Source organism: Daldinia vernicosa, assembly GCF_022497035.1.
Source record: "Daldinia vernicosa strain CBS 139.73 unplaced genomic scaffold F5Y00scaffold_16, whole genome shotgun sequence".
Taxonomy (NCBI): domain Eukaryota; kingdom Fungi; phylum Ascomycota; class Sordariomycetes; order Xylariales; family Hypoxylaceae; genus Daldinia; species Daldinia vernicosa.
Genome location: NW_025953932.1, coordinates 96,871 through 114,442, shown reverse-complemented (window position 1 = coordinate 114,442; position 17,572 = coordinate 96,871). Strand labels below are relative to the sequence as shown.

Below are 17,572 nucleotides of genomic sequence, written 5' to 3'. Positions count from 1 at the left end.
ATACTTTGGCGTACCTACATTCAATATGTGCGTCCCATGCTGCCATGTCCCCCCATGTATGTACATACGTACGTGCAATATCCAAACCAACATCTATCTTAAGCTATTTTCCCCAGCTTCCCCCCCCAATCCCCCCATAACCTTGGTACCTCTTGATGTCTGTTAATCAATGCCATTGCGCCCATCCGAGGTAGTATCCTGTCGAATATTCTATCGAATATTCCTTCGACAATACCTCCTCGCATGTCAATCTCTTCATCTTCCCACCTGCCATGGCCAAAAAGGCGCGTCAGAGGATAAGCTATGGTTCGTCATTTTCTATTAATTCCGTCTTCTCTCTTTAATTGACCTACCTTACAATTACATAGTATACCTCTTAGTCCCCTCTACCCGTTGATCTTTGCCCACCCCCGCATAGTTGAATCGCATAGTTGAATGGTCACCATCTTATTACCTATCCACTCCAACTTTATCGTCATGTCTTGCTATTCGCTTGAGTGAAGTGGACTAAAATAGGGAGACCCTTTTTTTGACTTTGACTTTGTCCTAACTACTATATTTGTATTTCAGTTCTTGAACTCGACCATTCGTCATCCGGCGGCCATAGACTCGGTGTAAACGGACTTGCAGTAGACCGAGACAACGCTATCCTGTAAGCTTCCGGCTGCTGTCATGCCATCACGTCCCGTCCCGTCCATTAACTTTATCGCATAGTTACTCCGGGGGTAGAGATGGAGTTATATGCGCCTGGGATTTGAATCTTGATCTAAACCGTTATTCAGATCGACGGCGAGGGCGTGCGCCTAGCCAAAATGGAAAACCCCAACCGACAACCAAATTCCGCGCATCGACCCAAGCTCACACCCACTGGGTCAATGACATCGTTCTCGCTTCCAACAATTCTGCCCTCGTTTCCGCATCTTCCGACCTGACTGTAAAAGTATGGCGACCCGAACTTGGGGATACCGAACCCCACACTATCGGCCAACATGCAGACTACGTTAAGTGTGTCGCAACACCGAGTTCCGCCGACTGGGTCGCATCCGGTGGCCTTGATAAAAAGATATATCTCTGGGATCTCAATGGCAAGGGGAAGTCTCTAGAGATCGACGTTAGAGGCGAAGATGTTAGCGAAAAGGCTTCTGTATATGCCATGTGCGTCAACCAGAACATTCTAGCTAGTGGAGGCCCAGAGTCAATAGTACGGCTATGGGACCCCAAGTCGGGGAAGAGGATCACCAAGCTGGTTGGCCACACCGACAACATCCGTGCCATATTAATGAACGAGGCCGGCGACACTGTTATGACCGCTAGCTCCGACCAGACCGTCAAAGTGTGGAGCGTCACCGCCGGCAGGTGCATGTATACGCTTACTATGCACAATGATAGCGTCTGGTCGTTATTTTCTGAAGACCCCGAGCTGGCTGTTTTCTACAGTAGCGACCGGTCTGGCCTTATCGTTAAGACAGACACCAGAGGGACCGTGGAGATGGACGAAGGCCTATCCGTGGCCGTAGCCCAGGAGCACGATGGAGTCAGCAAATTGGTGGCTTGTGAGGACTACATATGGTCGGCTACCTCAAGCTCTTCTATTAATAGGTGGACGAATGTTGATACCGGCACTGATGCCCTGCTCCCAGAGGCCTTCAGGCACTTGCGGGCTATTAACACAGTTTCGAGACCGAGAAAGTCATCTACGGCATCTATAGATGGACAAGGAAAACCCGAAATTCCGGCTAAAGCGGTTTTACGAATATCGAACACTGCAGCTTTCCCGCCGGAAATCGACGATTCTTCTGAACCTAATTTGACGACCAGCGCAGCGTCTAAAAAAGGCTCGGAGATTCTTGATGACACCGTTGTTCCTGTTATCGAGCCTATACATCACTTACCGGAAGAAACCATCGAAGGGCAAAATGGACTGGTGAAACATAAACTCCTTAACGACCGACGACGAGTATTGACTCTTGACACCGCCGGCGACGTATTACTGTGGGATCTGATCAAGGTAGACTCTCTACGCGTGGTATAGGGGTATAGCTAATCGGAAGCAGTGCGAAGTTATTCAGAGATTCGGAAAGAAACACCTCGAAGATGTTGAACCTGAAGTTAATACCTTGGAAGCTGTTGCTCCTTGGTGTTCAATCGAGACAAGTTCTGGCAACTTGACTGTTATATTGGAGCCTTTTAATTGCTTTGATGCTGAGATGTATGCCGATGAGCTTGTTTTGACAGAGCCCGTCGAATTTCGAGAAGATCAGAGAAGTATGATTTACGCGAATTCCATTATAAGGAAAACACTAACTTTCTTGAAGTAAACCTTGGGAGATGGATTCTTCGATACTTATTCGCGAAGCTAATCGACGAGGAAATCAAGCGAGATGAGATCCATAGACTGAAACTCAATGAAGGCGTGGAGAAACGCCAGGCAGCTTCTCGACAAAACCCGCCGCCGATATCAATAACTATACCTACCTCAAACATGCAAGGGTGGCAACCCGGCGACTCTCCAGGAACAACCCCAAGAGCGAATGGAACCAGTCACCCTTTGAGCCCTGGATTGGCAATTGGTGTAGCCACTCCCGCTCCTAACTTGGCAGCAGGGGGTTCCGAGAATACAGCTGCACCTGTCAGTCCTCTTGAAAAGCCATCTCAGCAGGTAAACCGATCGTCTAATGAAGACTACTTTTCTGGCGGCATCAGCTCAGCAGACGCCCCTGCAAAAGCGGCGACGCCCCCAGGAGCGACGGAGCAGGCACCTACTAAAGAAGAAACACCGAAGTCTCCGGTAGAGACCAAAGATAAAGATAAGGAGAAGGATGTTAAATCTCCCATTACGCCTTTCGGCAAGAAATTCCGAATGGGCATGTCTTTCGGGAGTAAGAAGCTGGGAAGATCAGCATCTAGTAACATTGAAAAACCTACCGTTACGGAAGACAAGACGGAAGAGAATAAGTCGGAATCATCTTCAAACCACGAAAAGGAGATTGACGACAATTTTCGCGGTGTTGTCCAAAAGATCCACAACGATTATGAGAAGCAACTGTTGGAGACCCCGAATAACCTAATCGAGACCAAGATAACACCAGCTCTCCCCATTGATGCGCCAGTATTGAAGCTTCCACCTGGTACAAAGGTTATCATCCAAGAAGAGACGTCAGGCGGTAGTGCCAATTTGTATAGGGGTACGGTGATGAGTGTCGGTGTTGACGCAGATATCATCGAAGAGAAAGCTCCTATGTGGCTAGGCGAAGTCTTACTTACAGTACGTCCTCTTTCCCTTATTGTTATAGAATCCCAACTGACCTAGGCAGAACACGATTCCGCAGAAAGATCCGGTTAAGGTCTCGTTCGTACTGCACCCTTGGAAGGATTCGTTACCCAGCATTGCGACCGCGGATGGAAACAACCGTCTCAATGCGAATAGAATGTTAAGGGTAAAGAAAATTCTGGCTTATGTCGCTGAGAGGATTGACCCGCAGCCCGACGAGCTCGAGCCCGGCGCTCTCAAACCTGAGGAATACTTGGAACTGTATTGCAACGATCAGGTACGTGCCAACATATATACTCAAGTATAAAGTGAAGATGCTGACCCCAAATAGCTCTTGCCGAACACTATGAGCCTTGCAACACTGCGAGCTCACATTTGGAAGGGAGGCAACGACGTAGTCTTGTATTATAAAGCGAATGGCCGTAAGGAGATTCCGAAAGAGCTCCCACAACCGACACTTGATGACCCCGCGGTATCAGATCCCGGAGGGCAGCAGACAATACCACCTATAGCTACTGTAAGTTGATTGACTCGGAATGCGACAGAAGGGAGGGTATCATCCATTGTGTCTATATCCGGCAAATCTAAAAACGGGGTATTCTCTATCGTCTGTTGTACATACTCTCTCCCGCACCGCCGTCTTGGAACGCGGCTACTAGTATATACCCCTACGAGTTATATACAGCGAGGACTGTCCTGTTCAGCCTCGATCTCCCGCATTTGTTCGTCTAATTGCGGTCGTCACGTGGGTGTCATGACTGTCATAAGATGTTTCCCTGTAAGGCATTTACAGCCCATTGGTAACTCCCGAGGAATATGGCGCCGCCGGCACTAATCCACATAACCCGAGGCCCTATGCCAGCGAAGAAAGGTCGTATCCCATGAGTAGATAGTAATTCCTTCAGCACGACGAGTACGCTCTCGCGCTCCTTAGATAGCATAACCCGAGTCTTAAGAACATCAAGCGGCGTCGTGACGCCCGCCGCCACAGCGCCAGACACACTGCCGTACAGCGCGCTCTCACCCGCGCTCACCTCCACGTTTCCACCGCCTAGACCCTTCCGTCGTCGGCCCCAGCCCTTCAGCGCCTCCCATAGCGGGAATTGGATCACGGTAAACGGCACCTCGCGCATCACTGTGATACCCCACCCTCGATATAGTTCCCGCCACACCCCCGTTAACCCTATGTCCCGGCGCTGCGATAATATCGCGCCCAAGGCCGCGGCGCTCGAGCCCCCGTGCAAACCCGCTTGCGCGCGCTGCTTCACCACCTCCGTGGGCACGCGAACCGCGCAGGCCGCAACTTCGCCCAGACTCGCAGCGAGCATGTGCTCGAGAGGCGCTTGCCAAGTCTTGCCCGCGCCCGCGCCGGTTCCCAACTCCCCATGTATACTCCGCCTCTTCGCAAGCACGCCCTTGACGCCCTCGTACGTGCAGAAGAAAAACGCGGCGCCGGGCGCGCTGCCGACGACGGCGCTCCCGACGCCCCGGTATATGCCGCGGAAGCCGCCGGAGGGGAAGAAGCCGTCGCGGGACTGGAGGCGGGTTTTCAGGGTGTCGAGGGGGAAGAGGGATAGGTCGACTGTGGTGCCGGCTATGCCGCCGGCGAGGAGGGCCGTGGCGAAGGGGGGTTGGGGCGACGACATTGGGGAGTTGTTTGGTGGTGTGTGTGTGTGTGCGTGTGTGTAGCGAGTTGGAAGAGTGAGAAGGGGGAGTTAAGGTAAGGTAAGGTAGGTAGGGATGTATGGAAATATCAGGGCCGAAGCCGGCAGAGAGCTAGGTTAGCTAGATGTAAGTCGGAAGGTGGGATATCGAGCAAAACTTATCGGTGCATGTATGTACCTAGAGACTATCGATAAAGCTATCGATAGATAGTGGATAGTGGACATATCTATACAGATATTATGCAGTAGCTCCCGAGTTATGTAAAAGTTTCGTCAATTTATGCGTTTAACTACATCTTTTTTCTTCTTCTTTTTATTAGGTTTCTAACCTACCAACCTCATCATCGTAGCTGAGAAGGGAAATATATCAGGATAGAATGGAATGGGCACGCTCCACCATGTTCTACATACAAGTGCGAGGGCGATTAGCGTCCCCGAGTTCATGGACGCCGTGCGCGCCACTTGTACCCCTCGGTTCCCTTATGCTAGAGGGACGAGCCATAGGCGAGTTGGTGAGTTCTACAATTATATACTCTAAAGGCTACTACTAGCAATTCTAATAAACTTAATAGCCGTAGCTGTGAGCGGAGGCGTCGATTCTATGGCCCTGGCCTTTCTTTGCTCTCAAGTGCGCAAGATAGACCCTGACTTCAAGATCTCTGATAATCCTGTATCTGGATTTCGGGGCATCGTTGTCGACCATGGCCTCCGCCAGGGGTCTAGGGAAGAGGGATTCGCCGTCGCTAAGGTTCTCAAGGACATGGGCTTGGTTGATGAATTGGTTGCTATCAATTGGCTCAAGGTACTTGGCGATTCTAAGCATCCAAAGGACTTGCCCAACTTCGAGAGCGTCGCGCGCACTCAGCGGTACAGGAAGATCGCAGCTGTATGCGCCTTTCGAAACATCGCTAGTCTTCTTCTAGCGCACCACGAAGATGACCAGTATGAGACAGTCCTCATGCGCCTGTTGCAGGGACACGGCATTCGTGGCCTACGCGGTATGAGGCCAGCACACGACATTCCTGAGTGTCATGGCCTTTTCGGTGCTAATAAGAGTGGTTTTGTGGATGATCAAGCTCGCATCTTTCCTTTCTACAATATGAATCCCACCAGGAGAGAGCGGAAGCATATGCGGCGGGAGTTTAGGAATGTCATTAGTAACCTCATGGCTGAGGGGGAAACGGATGACTGGACCTCGACAAACGTCGACGACGTGAAGGAATTCTATCAGACGAAAGACATTCCAGAATTCGCACCTGAAGACCTCGCCGTCGAGGATGGTGGAGTTGTCGTCTATCGACCCCTGCTAGGATTTAGCAAGGACCGTCTGATCGCAACTTGTTTAGAGAACAAGGTTCCTTGGTGGGAAGACGCCACCAATACGGATCCCACACTTACGATGAGGAATGCTGTTAGGCACCTATATAAAGGTTACACGCTTCCTAAGGCTTTGCAAAAACCAGCTATTCTTGATCTCGCGAAGAGGTGTGAGCGGAGAGTCCAGGCTCAAGAGGCTGAGGCGAATAGACTGCTGAGACAGACCATTATTCACGATCTTGAGCTGCTTTCCGGAACTGCGACGGTCCAGTTTCCGAAAGTAGAGGTTCGTAGAGCGAGGAGTAATTCCCACTCATACTTACGACACCGAGCACAGTTGCTGAGGAAAAGGCAGATTACCGCTATCCTTATGCGTAAGATTCTCTTGCTGGTCAGCCCGGAATCGCAGCCACCGCTCCTATCGACCCTTGAAAATCACGTTACGCGCCTCTTCCCGTCTCTTGCTCTCCCCGAAGAGCTACCCATAGCTACACCTCCAAAAGCATTCAGCATTGCCGGCGTTTATCTTATGCCGGTCGAGTCTAGCCCTAGCGGTATGACCTCCGCGGGGGCATCAAACCAACAATTAAGCTGGTATCTTTCGCGCATGCCATACCCATCGACCCAACCGCTTCCAAGCTTCCGCACGCCGTACTGGGCTCCTAATCGCAATAGAAAGGGGCGATGGCTGATGTGTCACTGGCTGGACTGGACGCTATGGGACGGCCGGTATTGGTTCCATATCAAGCACCGATTCCCCTATCGCGTGCTCATCTTGCCATTCTTAAAAGAACACGCTAAAGCCTTCCGAGAGCAGCTCCCGCCCGAAGACCAGAAGCGGCTAGCTACACTCCTCAAGCGCTATGCCCCGGGTAAAGTCAGATACACCATCCCGGCTTTCTACCTCGAAGAGCCTCTCGACCTCCTCGACATGGAGAACACCAACCCGCGGCCCGGGTACCCGATACCCCTATGGAAGGTGGTAAGCACAGATAGTAATAGCGGAGATAATAGCAGCGAGGGCGAGAGCGAGAACAACGAAAAGCAAGTGCCACGTTCTATGCATCCTGCGATCCTAGATACTTCGAAGATACAGCTGCTTGCTCTGCCCACGCTGGGGATCCAGCTCCCAGCGCTCGACAACTGGATGTCGTACGAGACGCGGTATAGGAAGATAGATCGCGAGACACTGCGGACGGCGGGGACGTTTCACAGGGGCTCGTTCGCGGCGCCGCGGGCGAGCTCTTTACGCCCGTCGTCGAAGAAGGGGTCAAAAGTAAATACGCGTAGATATTTGAAAAAACGGCGGAATAGGGGTAGGTAGAAGCTGAATTCGGCTTAACCCCGTCGTAGATGATATATAGATATATAAATATTATATATATGAACCATACACGTAATCTAGGTACCTATCATTTCGATTTTCGTTGTCTCTTCGCATGCCGAATTTTATGTAGGTCTACGAAGTATTCCCTAATCAATACCTCACCTCACCTTGTATAGAATAAACTTGATTAAACCACGATCCACGAGATGGACACACCGCACTCCCATTATATTCGCCAAAACACAACCACTTTAAGAAACATTATGACTTAATTAATTATTATGCCTTATGAAAACAATCGATCGATTTGGTATCATGCAATACGCAACTAGCTACCTAAGCCTCTAAACAGCGAGACGTACAAGGTAGGTATCCTTCTACCTTTCTGTACCTAAGTCATATAGTACACTGCAATAGCAACAAAGCGAATTCCACGCCTTCCCTAAACGCCTGTCTATATTGATGCGGTTCTCCTTGGTAATCCACCTACGTCATCGCAGTTGGGAGTCCATAGATAGACAGGCAAACAGGCAGGCAAGACAGCCTTTAGACATGTAACTCAAAAATCGAATTACACCCGAATGGTCTCATCTCATCCCATCTGTGCATCCGTGTTCCGCCTGTTTCGCCCATACTAGAACTCTTTCTTTCGCCTAACACACGCCATTAATTGGGTTACCTCAGAAGACATACCCTTCCTCTCTCTTCCTATCTTCGGTTCCGTCATTCTACTAAAACGCCGCACCTCCAACCCCCTCGCCCGCAAACTTCTTCACGCTGTTCTCACTGAGCTCTATTCTCAATTCCAAGACCTTGGCCTCCCTTTCAAACTTATCCCATAACGCCAGGCTCTTTCTCAATTTCTCTTCCTTAACATACTTCTCCGCACGCAGCTTCTCTTCTTCCTCTTTCAGCTGTAGCGTGTGGGCCTGGAGCTCGGACATCACACCTGTTGTCATGGCGAGATAATGAGGGTCCATTTTACCTCCGGGAACGATAGGTGGCAGAGTCGCAAGAAGTTGCTGCGCTAGGGTAGGACGAGTACTCTCGGCAGCTGGGCCTTTGGGTGGGTTGAAGGGTTTGGCTTGGTTGACGGGGGTCGTGGGGAGAGATTGCGAAGAAGGGCCTGCTCGCGGACCGGTGGGGATGGTATTAGAGATTGTTGTTGCTGAGGCGGGGATGGGACCTGCGGCCGGTGGTAGATTACGGCTTTGAATCGTACTACCCCAGCTGGGTCCTCCTCGGCCGCCTCGACTATAGCCGCCTCCTCGTGAGGGAACGTAACCTCTAGGACCTGCCGGCGGAGCGCTAGGGCTGATATCGGGTCGACTTGCTACTGCGGGCGCGGCTGGAACTGGTCTGAGGGGCGGGCCTATCGCCCCGGCAGACTGGCTCCCGTAAGCGCGAGTATCTCTGGGGCCGGTGGGAGGAGCTCGGAGAGCGGCAGGGCCACGCGGAGGGGATCTAGGCGGAGCACTGGATTCTTTCGGAGTCCCCTGAGGACTTCGATCTCTAAGTGGTACGTTATGAGAAGATCTAGACAAAGGTCTAGAGGGTATGGGAGACTGCGGATATGATCGATCGTCGCGACGTGGTGGGAGAGGGTGGGGCGAAGATCTACGGGATGTGTCCCGAGACGGAATTGCTGAAGAGATTGCAGAGTCGCGCGGCGGGGAAGGACGTCTGCTATGCGAAGGGCCGTAGCGATCGTCTCGTCGATCCGGACTGCGGGTGCGGGCTCTGTAGGTACTAGCCCTCGGGATGGGCGGGGGTGAACGTCGGAGAGGCGATCTATCTCGGATGCGGTCTCTATCGAAGGGAGATCTCGATCTCCGTCTGTATGGAAGACTTGTTAGGGGTATAAGATTAGGATTGTTAATCTGGGGTGGTGGTTGGAACCTTGCGTCATAGCCCCTTCGCGGAGATCGCAAACGATCTCTATCATCCCGTCTTGGTGAGAACCTGCGCGGCGGTGGACTCCTTCGAGGCGGACTGCGTCGTGGAGGAGACCGTCGTGGAGGGCTTCGGCGAAGACTACGGCTCCTATCGCGTCGTCTCCAGCTGTCGCCCATATCTCTAGTATCTCTAGTATCTCGTCGGTCTCTGGAAAGGTCTCGGCGATAGCGATCAGCGCTTCGTGAGCGACGTCGTGGGGATCGACCGGGCACATAACGATCGCTATCTAGAAATGATGGGCTACGGCCTCTTGGAGGGCTTCTAGCCCGGCGTGGAGACCGGTTGGAATTAAACGGGCGGTACGATTCACCAGCGCCATATCTAGTGACTTCCCCGTCATCGTACCTATCAAGATAATGTTAGCATTATGTTGGGTTGTGGTACCCAAGCAATTAAGCTGTAATAACGATAGAATTCGAATGAAAATTACTCTTACCTTCTACTTCGTGAATCGCGATCCATCGCCCGAGGAGCGAACGCGCCGTAGTCGCGTGGGTCAGACCGTGGTGCGAATAAGATATCTCCTCGAGCTCGAGCAGAACCGATAGACGGAAGGGCTCCAACTACTTCCGGAAGATTATTTGTATGCGATGTATTTTGCGGATGATTCCTAGTTTTGGATTCTTGGTTTGAACCTTGTTGGGAGCCCTGGGCGGTGGTTTGAGGATTAGGCGGGAGGATAGATAGTGCCAGGTGCCAATTGTTCTGTACTAGATTTCTTCGGCGTATCGCAGGCCTTGCAGGGGCGTCTTGACGAAAACGTTGATTTCCATCCATGTTGACCAATAGTAACACGTTGATACCGGAGGTTTAATCTGCCTATCGCCGCCTGTACCCACCGGAAGCCTGGTAGCTTGAGGTACCTATTAAGGTACTAACTATTAGCAGACTAGGCAAGTACCTAAGGGGTAGCCTCAAAGGATCTAAGCTAACCCCTGGGTCAATTTAGTAAAATATAAACGGTGTTGGTGAAGGCCAAGAATTGAATGGATGAGATGCACGTAAAGAAGTTGCAAGTAACTAGATGTAATTATTTGGTGGTTTCGCGAGTGGGTTAAGTGGAAGCTTTCAAATAGGAAAGGAGAGAAAAAGAGAGAGCTACATACTTGAAAGAGAACTTTGCGAGTTTGGTAGCTGCGACCTAAGAGGTAGGTACCTAACCCAAGGCAAGTACGTTGTGGTATCGCTCACAACATATGCAACAACCAATATGCTACTGCAGTTCTCTTGCCGATGCCCAGCGGAACTAAGTACATAAGGTCTATATAGGTACCTCTTTCAAAACGCTAGTAGTAATAAGCCTAATCTCCTACGTAGAAAAATGAAAGCTACAGCCTACGGAATCGTTGCCTAGTCCGCAACTACCTCTAGTAAATACCTAAGCACTCCCTCTTCGAACCTTTGCACCCTCGCACTCTCTCCGGTTTGATATATACAACTACCAGGTAGGTAGCTACTATAGACAGCTACAAATATTCTCGACTTCTGAAATCTACTTCTCGTCTTCCGTGGTATTACCACTTCCGTCTTGACTACACCTCTCACCGATGAATTGATACACCTCTTTCGCGTGTGCCTCCATCATCCGGTTGAGCCCAACTTCCGGGCTCCTGTGTACCCCCCCGAAGCGTTTCTTCAGTACCTTCTTTGCCAAATCGTTGTCCTTCCAACAAGCATGGTCATTTGTGACATAGACTAGCGAGTTCTGTTTATACCAGCTCGACAGTTCTGTATCAGTTTCCGATTTCACTGGCCGTAGGTTACCCGTTACGAAATTAATCACTCCCGCGATTCGATTTTTGCAATCTGCAGTCCCGTCAGCACCAGAAGCTCTTCTGTAACGACCCTAGTCTCTATACGCACCTCTATTCGTCAGAAGGACCTTAACGCCTAGGTATGCATTGCCTACGCCTACAATGAATAGGTCTTCCACGTCGTAGAGCTGAAGATAGTTATCCCATATATAGCATACTAGTTCCTGAATCTGCCGTTGCAAAGTCTTCTCGTCTGCGCGGGGAGTATACGCGTCGATGTCCTCAGAATGAGTGATGTAATGAGGAATATTGGCGTCCATAATACCAAAGTCATTCTTATGAGCCCAATCAATATAGGACATAACACCATCCAACTACCATATATTAGCGTTTGCTCTCACAATTTGAACAAAGCTCACTTACGATGAAGCCGTTATGAGGATCAACTGTGTTATCGATAATATCCGGCATCGCCTTCAACTCGGGACTAGATAGTTTATCAGTAGAGATAGCGAAAGGTTCGTGAGTGCTACTTACGGATCATGAATGAAGAATATAACTTTTTTCTTGGCTTGCAAGCACGGCGTGACAAGGACCTGGTTCTCGAACGACTTATAGAGGATTTCCCTCTGAATAAAGAGGGGGACCATAGCATACTTATCGGACAGTACCTGTCGCTGATAACCTCGAATAACGTCGTGTAAACGAGAAGTATTATCTCCCAATTCCCGGACTTCGATTATCCCAGGTCTCATGCATTCCCAGTACGGCGCTTGCACAGCTTGAACCTTTGCTAAGAGTCTTGCTGCATCCTTGTTGAGGGGCGGTACGCCCATCTTTGGTGGTGGTTCTCCCATGAGTGTCCGGGCGACGGCCAGAGCTGAATTAGAAATTGCCTTCAAATTATAGCCTCCTTCGAGACATACGGCTACCTTTCCGCCAGCGAGGGACATGAGCATGTGCGTCATATGTGCGTAGCATGGTGGTGTGACAAAACATCCACCCAACTCGTCACCATCGGCCGCATCAAAGCCAGCAGAGATGATTACCATGTCGGGGTCGAATTCGCGAGCAATGGGCATTACAATCTTTTGGAAAGCCGCGAGGTATTCGCCATCGCCCATACCTTGAGATGGCCAGCCGATGTTCACGTTTTTCCCTTTGCCTGGACCTTCGCCGACCTTGTCTATATCTCCGTCGGGTATCATATCGTTATCTGGTTTTCCCGGGTAAAAATTGCCATCTTCATAGACGTGGAGGGATATATATAGGACATTCGGGTCTTCGTAGAAAATATTCTGAACACCATTTCCGTGATGAACGTCCCAATCCAAGATAAGTATCTTGCGGCAAGTGTCTGGATACTCATCTTGACAGACTCTGGCGCCGATGGGGACGTTATTAAAGAGGCAAAAACCCATAGGTACATCACACTCGGCGTGATGACCCGGTGGTCGAATAATAGCGAATGCGTTCTTCACTTGTCCAGAAGCAACGTTCTTGCAAGTCTCTACACAACCTCCTGCTGCAAGTAGTGCTGCTTCATAAGACATACCACCTACGTATAGAGAGGCCCTCCCTTGGTCTAGCTTATGGCTCAATGATCGTAACTCTCTCGTCGACATCTGGGAGAGATTTTGAACCCAGTCATAGAGCCTTGGAGTATGTACCGTGCAGATTTCCTGCTTTGTGGCCGGACGAGCTGGAATCCTCCACATATATTTGGTCGGACATTCTCTCAGGATGTCAAGAAGATCAGAATCGGGACCCGTGAAAACGAGTCCAGCTTTCTTAAACATCTTCATGATCTCCTCGATTCTCCTCGGGTCTTCTGGATGGTGTGGTGAGGGCCCAAAATCGGCGTTTGCGTGGAGTTTCATTCTATCATCGTAACAGCATCCCGTGGGAAGCACACCTAATCGACGCATAGATTTTATTGTTTCGTCGGTTTCACTAAATGCTTCACTCTCGTCCATGTCCAAGTTAACGCCGTTCTCGATAGAAACGTCGCCGCCTTCCTGCCTTGTCACGGCGACGACGTGGGACTCGTCGAAGCCATTAGGCGCATCAGTCATAGACTGATCCTCACCATCCATATCGGCGTGAAGCCTAGCCGAGTCGAAGGCGCAGCCTTCCACCCGGCAAGTCTCAAGTAGTGTTCGCCAGACTAGAGAAAAAAACGCGACTGCTAGCTCAAGTCAACAGATTGTTGAGCTTTACCAACAGCACTGCCTAGCCGTGAGAACTCAGGACAGTACTATGGTAGTTAGCGTGAATAGGTCTAGGCCAGGCAAACGAGAGTTGGTCTAGATTCCTTGGATGGGTGGATGATTCACATGCCCATAATACGTTGTGAGGTTATTGCCAAAGACGATAAATGTTGACAGTGATCTGCGAATTTGTAAGCTAAGAATGTATACCTCGGTGTACGAAAACGTTGACAAGAAATAGTAGAGCCGAGATAAAGTGAGGAAATAGCAATATAATAGAACCAGCTAGATGCTCTTGATATAGGACTTATACGGTAAAGTATATGATTAAGATTTGATGATTTTAAAGGGAGCTTCGACGGATCCAAAGAATAGTTTCTTAATTCAGGTCTTCGTGTCCTTCTTGGGTATTAAATATTCTCACTACGCGAGAAACAGCTCTATTTTAAGGATAATACGGTAGATATAGAAAATATAGAGTGGAGTGACGGCGTACTTACACTGGACGAATGTTGCTTGCTTGCTTGCTTGCTTGGACAGCTCACGCACTACTTGACGGGAGTATGAGACGATGCACCTCAGCGTCTCCGCAACGATGGAAAGACTCCCGTAATGATGAAAAACACTCCGAGATGGTTAATTAAAAACTTGCCGACGAGTTCTAATGACCTATCGTATTGGTTTAGGTATGTTTGGTGTGGCTGGTAGGTGATACCATTAGATGTTATTGTGTTATTGATATGCTAATGGTAAGTAAACTTGCCTAGGTCAGTAATCTTTTTGGTAAGGTCCCAAAGTTGGGGCGCGGCGTATCGGATCCAGATAACGCCGTTTTTAACACAGACACCTGCAATTAGGTACTTCCGTAGGTGCTTACTTGCCTATATCAGGAATTCAATTTAGGTACACAAGATAAAGATACCTTTATTTACACATGCACTTTTCAGTAACTACGGCGACCAATTTTAGTATTTGACCTATAATTAAGTAGATATTAAGGCAGGATGAAAAGGAGACTTGGAATTACGGGGACACAATGTACAATAATATGTACCTAATTAGAACTCATTTAAAACGGCACAGCATCCAGGTGGCCAGACACTCATACCTGTAAACGTGCAAAGGGAAAATTAAATATGTGAGACTGATACGCATTCACCTCAAACTAGTTCCACTCCTCCTCCTCCTCCTCCTCCTCAAGATGCTATGATACCGGGCAACACAACTAATACATATGCAATATCCTAATCTCGTGCCCTGCGGCCGTTGATGGGCCTTTGCACCGCAAGGTGAATAGGAGGAAATCCATAGAAGGAAAGTAGTGATAGGAAAGAAAAAGAAAAAGAAAAGGGACTTGTAACTACAATATACAAGCCGTAAGAGGAGACGCCTCACATAATGTATATGTCACAATCCCCCATGGTTCTTCGTAGTGATTCAGAAGTAGCGGACTTGGGCAATATTGCAATTACTACCTTCCAGCTATCCCCCGGATCGGCTGAGCGGCAATTATCCTATCCCAAGCTACTCCGTGGTATAAGGAGAGTCCTGTCGTAGGACCCGGGAAGGGGTAAGAGCCATTTGCAATTCGACAATAGTCTTCTTGCATCGACGGCACCGACGGCGTTGATCCTGACCCTAGAATGGAAAAAACGTCTCTGTGCCATCGTCTCCTCGGGGGACAATCGATGGTGAATCGAATGGGAAACCGAGAACATGTGCTGGAAGCGGAGGTACCCGTCCATCCGGCCATGCATCGTCAAGCCATGAGGTATCGTGTAACTCGCTTGGTCGATCCTCGTCCACAATTCCAAATTGCGGCATGTCTGCCCAGGACTGCACACCCCTATAAATCTTGCGCTCCCCGAGAACTCTACTTAGTGAAATAGACAGGGTCTCGGAATCACGAGCAAAGTTCGGTTCTAGGTCGGATAGTGAACTGATGGTAACGGACTTCTTCCAGTTCGCGTAATGGCTAAGGTAATAACGAAGCTGCTCAGGATCAAGCTTCATATAAGTCTTAACAATTTTCGCGTGGCGGCGGCCTTCACCAGCTCCCCAGGGGACGAGCTCGACGCTATATCCTTGCTATATATTAGTTAGTAAGTATATTTCGGTAGGATCTAATCTAGGATGAAGACTTACCTTGCAGTGGCAAACTTTCTCGGGAGACGAGCAGAGGTCTTTGCTCACTGTCTCTCTTACCAAGCGCCAGAGATGCCAAAGCTCACTGATCTCAGACGTTGGCATGAGTCGAATATGGTGGAGTCGAGTATCAACAGTCCACGTGCTCGGATGTAAAACGCTGAATCGGGCAAAGGCGTTTCCGTGGTGATATTTCGCGTACAACCACCAGCGAGCAACAGCCTTTCTCACCCGGGCTATCTCGCTATCTCGTAGACAGCGACGATCGTCTGAATTGTCCCTCCAATGAAGTCTGGGGTATTTCTCAACCCACCAGTCGATCACCTTCGCCATGTTCCAGATTTGCTCGACTTGCTGGGTCGTGAGTGTATACTTCGGGACCTTAAAGTCCCGTCGATTCGGAAACTCTCGAGAGGCGTCGCCGAGTTCCATGAGATTTACGGTATAGTTTTCGCGGGCATACTCGATTATACGGGGACAGAGCGTAGGCTCGTTCTTGAATTCGCCTTTGTGAGCGGTGTAAACATACAGAAGGATGTTGATCTCAGGCAGACGTTTGAGGACAGTAATCAAGATGGATTCCTTGTTTTTATTGAACACTTTAAATAAGTGCTGGCTCGAAAGAGCAAAGTTTGAGGCATCCAAGGGAGATAGTAGCTCTATGATCTCGAGTATCAATTCATTAGGTATGCTATACAGCAGGGGTTTGCCGGAGGGCTGAAGGATATCGCCGGTGGATGGCATGTTGAAGTATGGATTTATTCCCAGATTTGAGTTTGAATACGCGAGGGGAATCGATGGTCAACTCCAGCGGATGATGGATTAGGCTTCTGATTGTACTGTAACCGAATGAAAGCAACCTCCTTGGACACTTATAGATGCGATCGAAGTGCAACTTTTCCAATGCGGAACCAGGATAGACTAAGAAAGTATAACAGTTTTGCTGATCTATAGTGAAATCCGCACAAAATTCACCAAGAGAGGACTGAGGTTTCTTAAGTAATAAGGGGCCAGCAATGTGCAATAGGTATCAAATCGAAGAGGCTATGGTTCGTTAATACCAGTTCCGAGAATGACCCAGATGCCTTAGGGTGCAGCCAGAGTTGATTTTTGACGACTGTAAAATCTCCTGAGAGATCTCTGTGTACTCGAACTGAACAGGCCAAACGTTCAAAATGCCTCCAAGCTCTAGATGATGCCACTGTAATGAGTGGGAGAGTAGAAAAACAATACTGAAGTAGTAGAATGGTTGGTGTGGAGGCGAGTGTAAAATTAATAGGGAGGAATAAATAAAAGAAGTGGCAGTAAGTAAAGCATTAAACCTGGGAAAGTAGCAGCAGGAGATTCTGTAATAGAATTATTCTGCAAACACTCCCTGGCGATGACAAGTTTCCAGGACGATTGGCAGGCCTGACAGTTGAAAGTATACAGATAGCTTCAGAGGTAGTCAAGGCGATTACTGTCAACTAGGTACCTAGATACAGATTGACATGGACGGGGCCCTTTGCTAGAACGAGCTGTAAGAATACTGGGCAATCTCCACGAGCTAGGAATCAGTTAGTGCCAATACGTGATTCCAAAGTGATTAAGACTTACTCTAACTGAGCTGTCTAATGCTTCCCTCCCCTTAAAGGCGTTTGTCTCACTGGTGGAAAGGAATTCACGCCTAATGTCCTCCCGAGACGTAATCTCCTAACAATATTCCTTTCTCTTCTCACACCTCGGGGTTGAGATTATTTGAATCCTTAGCCAACCTGATACCAGGGCCTCGACAGATCTCTCTCTGTCTGACAGCACCTAGCACCCTTTGGTCAACACAGGAGCAGAGAGTTATTCAACTCAATCCGCGACAACCCCTCCCTTGGGGCTATACTGAATGAGAATAATGGGCAGCTGAACCTCATGCCGCTGAATTGGGTACGCCATAA

At 49.3% G+C, this 17,572-nt stretch overlaps 6 protein-coding genes across 6 annotated transcripts; 2 read left to right on the top strand and 4 right to left on the bottom strand.

Moving 5' to 3' along the window:
- Positions 1 to 272: 272 nt before the first annotated feature.
- F5Y00DRAFT_260798 (WD40 repeat-like protein) lies at positions 273 to 3,797 on the top strand (the record flags this gene model as incomplete). The annotated part of the gene is made up of 7 exons (XM_048011081.1): positions 273 to 306; positions 571 to 652; positions 715 to 2,008; positions 2,055 to 2,265; positions 2,316 to 3,265; positions 3,315 to 3,548; positions 3,603 to 3,797. 7 exons carry the CDS (start codon positions 273 to 275, stop codon positions 3,795 to 3,797), a joined length of 3,000 nt encoding a protein of 999 aa, XP_047865995.1.
- A 36-nt stretch (positions 3,798 to 3,833) lies between these two features.
- On the bottom strand, positions 3,834 to 5,085 carry F5Y00DRAFT_39257 (mitochondrial carrier). Its single transcript, XM_048013602.1, has one exon. It carries the CDS (start codon positions 4,915 to 4,917, stop codon positions 4,033 to 4,035), a length of 885 nt encoding a protein of 294 aa, XP_047865994.1. The 5' UTR covers positions 4,918 to 5,085; the 3' UTR covers positions 3,834 to 4,032.
- A 146-nt stretch (positions 5,086 to 5,231) lies between these two features.
- F5Y00DRAFT_233510 (uncharacterized protein) lies at positions 5,232 to 7,660 on the top strand (the record flags this gene model as incomplete). Its single annotated transcript, XM_048007314.1, has 2 exons — positions 5,232 to 5,447; positions 5,508 to 7,660. Coding segments are annotated over exons 1-2 (2,195 nt in total), but the record flags the coding sequence as incomplete, so codon positions are not given.
- Positions 7,661 to 7,864: 204 nt separating this feature from the next.
- On the bottom strand, positions 7,865 to 10,228 carry F5Y00DRAFT_233509 (uncharacterized protein). The gene is made up of 2 exons (XM_048007313.1): positions 9,972 to 10,228; positions 7,865 to 9,880 (listed from the first exon to the last, which is right to left on the bottom strand). Exons 1-2 carry the CDS (start codon positions 9,995 to 9,997, stop codon positions 8,311 to 8,313), a joined length of 1,596 nt encoding a protein of 531 aa, XP_047865992.1. The 5' UTR covers positions 9,998 to 10,228; the 3' UTR covers positions 7,865 to 8,310.
- A 303-nt stretch (positions 10,229 to 10,531) lies between these two features.
- Positions 10,532 to 13,731, bottom strand: F5Y00DRAFT_39227 (putative histone deacetylase A). Its single transcript, XM_048013601.1, has 4 exons — positions 11,827 to 13,731; positions 11,713 to 11,776; positions 11,399 to 11,663; positions 10,532 to 11,341 (listed from the first exon to the last, which is right to left on the bottom strand). The coding sequence occupies exons 1-4, from the start codon at positions 13,383 to 13,385 to the stop codon at positions 11,028 to 11,030; spliced, it is 2,202 nt and encodes a 733-aa protein (XP_047865991.1). The 5' UTR covers positions 13,386 to 13,731; the 3' UTR covers positions 10,532 to 11,027.
- Positions 13,732 to 15,137: 1,406 nt separating this feature from the next.
- F5Y00DRAFT_260793 (uncharacterized protein) lies at positions 15,138 to 16,388 on the bottom strand (the record flags this gene model as incomplete). The annotated part of the gene is made up of 2 exons (XM_048011080.1): positions 15,138 to 15,587; positions 15,645 to 16,388. The coding sequence occupies 2 exons, from the start codon at positions 16,386 to 16,388 to the stop codon at positions 15,138 to 15,140; spliced, it is 1,194 nt and encodes a 397-aa protein (XP_047865990.1).
- Positions 16,389 to 17,572: the final 1,184 nt, after the last annotated feature.